Genomic DNA, 529 nt, shown 5'->3' with positions numbered 1-529 from the left:
CGCAGCCAACCGCGGCGCCCGGGGGCGGGGTCGCAGCTGGACGCAGCTGGGCACGGAAAGGGGGACGGGTGTGCGCGTCCCCGCTGCGCCCCGTGGGCTCGAGTGCTGCGCCGGAGCCAGAGAGTAGGCGCCCGTGCAGTGGTCCGCGACTTGACTTCTGCGCGCGCCGCGAAGCGCCTGATGTGTGCACGGCAGCCGCGGTTCGCGCATTCGCCGGGAAGCTGCTCAACTCGGCAGCACACCCGTTGCACGCACGAGGTTTCATTTCATTACCCGGGAGTAGTGAAATGGCCAGCCTGAGTTACATCGCAAGACCCAGTCGCAGAACGTAACTAGTGATACTGCCTGCTGAAAAGCCCCTCATGACCTCTTGCTGGCGTGCTCCCTCCTCTGGTCACTGTGACATCACCCTCACGCTTGTCAGCGCTTGTCATGGGTTATGTCTCCCTCCCAGGAAGAGCCCCGTGAGGGCTCTGCCTGGGCCAACAGCTGGCAGATGTTAGAAGCTAAAACGGGTTGAATGAATTTG

At 63.1% G+C, this 529-nt stretch overlaps 1 protein-coding gene across 1 annotated transcript in view; it reads right to left on the bottom strand.

Moving 5' to 3' along the window:
• Window positions 1-265, bottom strand: part of Tmem189 (transmembrane protein 189) — a 19,252-nt gene extending 18,987 nt beyond the window's left edge. The window contains exon 1 of the mRNA XM_013352213.2: window positions 11-265. Within this exon, the coding sequence (XP_013207667.2) occupies window positions 11-265 (255 nt within the window). The remainder of the gene's footprint in view (window positions 1-10) is intronic.
• Between the last annotated feature and the right edge of the window lie 264 nt (window positions 266-529).

This window comes from Microtus ochrogaster, linkage group LG8 (assembly GCF_000317375.1).
Source record: "Microtus ochrogaster isolate Prairie Vole_2 linkage group LG8, MicOch1.0, whole genome shotgun sequence".
Lineage (NCBI taxonomy): Eukaryota > Metazoa > Chordata > Mammalia > Rodentia > Cricetidae > Microtus > Microtus ochrogaster.
This window is presented reverse-complemented; position numbering and strand designations above follow the sequence as displayed.